The sequence below is a fragment of the Stegastes partitus genome, unplaced genomic scaffold (genome assembly GCF_000690725.1).
Source record: "Stegastes partitus isolate 25-593 unplaced genomic scaffold, Stegastes_partitus-1.0.2 Scaffold1526, whole genome shotgun sequence".
NCBI classification, from domain to species: Eukaryota; Metazoa; Chordata; class Actinopteri; family Pomacentridae; genus Stegastes; species Stegastes partitus.
The window spans coordinates 66,158-68,922 of record NW_007579257.1 but is presented as its reverse complement, the minus strand read 5'-3'; the positions used below and the strand labels follow the sequence as shown (position 1 = coordinate 68,922).

Sequence of the window (2,765 nt, the reverse complement as noted above, 5' to 3'; positions counted from 1 at the left end):
TAGAACTAGTTTAGATCTAGTTTTGGACTGTTTCAGTCTAGTTTTGGGCTAAGTTTGGACTGGTTAATTTTCCCGACTGAATTGTGCGTCACCGATGACTAACCCGAGGACGGTGGCTGATGAGCACAGTGGGGACTTTGTGCAGTTCGAACCAGCTGGTTCTTGTGTTGCTGATGTGCACCTGCCCTCAGTGCTCAGATCTTGTGGTGCCTCGAGGTGTGAGCGGTTGTGAAACCTCCAGGTCAGGGGTCTCAGGACAGAAGTGTTGCTGTAGCGTCCTGTCCAGAGCTGGCGGGCAGTGAAGTGGATTATGGTTTTTGTGAACCTTCCTTCAGCGTCTCTTCTGTGTGTTCAGGGCGACAGCGGCGGCCCGCTGGTCTGCGAGGACGATGGCGGCCGCTGGACGCTGTTCGGCCTGACGTCGTGGGGCAGCGTCTGCTTCAGCAAAGTGCTCGGACCCGGAGTTTACAGCAACGTGACGCATTTCACGCCGTGGATCCACCAGCAGATCTACATCCAGACGTACCTGAGCGACTGAACTGAGCGCCCGTTCATTCCAGGAGGAGGTGATGTCATCATCGGGCGCCACACACCTTCAGTTCCTCTACCTGTGCCTATATCTATACTGGTCGCCTTCAGACGCTGGCTGCCCACCGAGCAGTCGTAGGATTATTAGTGCCACAGATGCTAATGAGCTAGCTAGTTGTCGATGAGTAGAGCTCACATTCATACGATGAAACATTCACTCAATTCTTATGATCGTTTTCTAGTTCAGAAAGGAGAAGAATCTTGTAAATCGTGAGGTTTAACCACTGATGTTTCACACCAGGAATCTGCTGCTTGCTGGAGGAGGAGGCGTCCTGATAAATTCTAATCCAAACACCGATCCTCTGAATCGTTGTAAGTCAGCGTGGCTCCGTCAGACTCACCGATGAGCCTCAACACCAGAGCAGCTGCACAGATTCAGTTCTTCTCGTGTTCTGGCCGATCAGTGGGAAAAATATCCTGAACTTGGTGTTAAAAACAGATGAAAAGGTTCCCGCCAATTTTATGTCGTCGTTTGTTTTGAACATTCTTGAATTTATCCTAAATAATGATAAATGGCTGTCAACATCTGTTTCAAATGTGGCCTCAGTTCAGGACTCGAACTGGAGCATCAGCCCTAAAACCAGAGCGGTGTCACGTTGAAGCTCAGCAGATTCACTGTAAACCCCGTGAAGAGCCTCCAGTGTCGGCAGTAAACCTCAGACCGTTTGAAAAAGCATCAGTGGTGGTTGAATGTCACGGTGAAACTCAGCTTTCTGTGCGTTCACATGAAGGTTTCCTCTCATTCTAAACTTGTTGTTGTGTTAAATCTCCACGGTACAAACGTCTTCTTCAGCTCAGCGGTTAAACTTTGGACTCTCATAGAAACAGGCCCGTATTTGAAGCTAATTTCCCCGAAAGCTTCTGAAAATTTCCAGAAACGCAGCCGTTAATGACATTTCTAAAAGTGGTGCTGATCAAATGTGAGAAAGTTGCTCCAGTAAGTAGCTTGTACTTATATTTAGGAGAAAATAATAATGCAGCCGATGAACTAACGTCGTAGACATTTACTGATCGAGAACCCTCAGAGGAAACTCTGACCTCCTTTCACTGAAACTTGCAGAGCGTTCAGAACTGGAGCCACCAACACCAGGTGTAGCACCAATACTCTGTGATTTAAGGCTGAACAGCGGCTTGGTTTGAGGAAAGTTTCCAGGAGAGCAGCTGTGCAATGAACCAAGCAGCTGTTGAGCTGAAAGCAGAGCAGCTGAGAAGTCAACCTCCCACAATGCTTCACTCTATAGTGCCTGTACCTAAAGTTAGCAGTCAAACCTTGTTACCTGTACAATGTCGTACTGTATGTGTGAGTGAGGGTGAATGTCAGAGAGAACGGTGAGTTTCTTTGCTTCTGAATGCAACGGCAACTTATTTGGGCAACTTTTATGGTCAACACTTTATGTCTGTGTGAGATAATTGACTTTAGCCCCTCCCACAGCCTTTAACATGCGTAACAGTGCGTTAGGAGGCGACGGGAGCTTCGTTAGTGTTTGTTCAGAAGTGCAGCCGCTGACGAGACCTGAAGTTTGAACAAATCCTCAACATCCACGCGCAACGTGTCAGAGTGTTTAAAAAAGATTCAACTAAACCAACAGGAAAGTCAAAGCAGAGCAAAAAATGGAAATATTCAAACAACTGCTTCTAACTGCAGCATATCGCTAACATGGATACCAATGCTAACACGTATTAGCCTTACCTCTTGTAGCTTTAGTTAGCTCGCAGACTCACTAACACAAACGATTAACTGCCAATTTAGCGCCAGCTAGAATATAAAGCACAAATGTAGCACACTGACAGTATACAACATTTATGTGTTTATTAGCAGTAGCACTGAGCTACGTTAGCTTCGCCATGTATTCACAAGCCAGTGATGTCCAGCTGTTTTCACTGGCAAGATGTTGTAGCTCAAGTTAAAGCTAGTAATTGAAAAAAGTATATCAACTGCAGGACGTTGTGGACCATTTTAGGGCAACCTGAACTTCTTTACGTACTCGTATGACTCGAGGTGTGAACCTGCCTGCTGACGGATGCATGACTGCGTTTGAGGCGCTCGACAGTCGGTGCTTCTAACGCTGTCCTGAGCTCCGTCCCCAGCAGGTTTAGTTACAGCAGCACCTTGAGCAGCTTTAGCATTAAAAAAACACCTTCAACCATCCATCCCAAGTCGGTTTCACCACCATCAC

The 2,765-nt window shown here is 46.9% G+C and overlaps 1 protein-coding gene across 1 annotated transcript in view; it reads left to right on the top strand.

Annotated features, from left to right (window-relative positions):
* corin (corin, serine peptidase) overlaps positions 1-2,736 on the top strand; it is a 28,742-nt gene extending 26,006 nt beyond the window's left edge. Inside the window, exon 20 of the mRNA XM_008300332.1 lies at positions 336-2,736. Coding sequence (XP_008298554.1) covers positions 336-538 — 203 coding nt within the window. The 3' untranslated portion in view covers positions 539-2,736. The remainder of the gene's footprint in view (positions 1-335) is intronic.
* Positions 2,737-2,765: the final 29 nt, after the last annotated feature.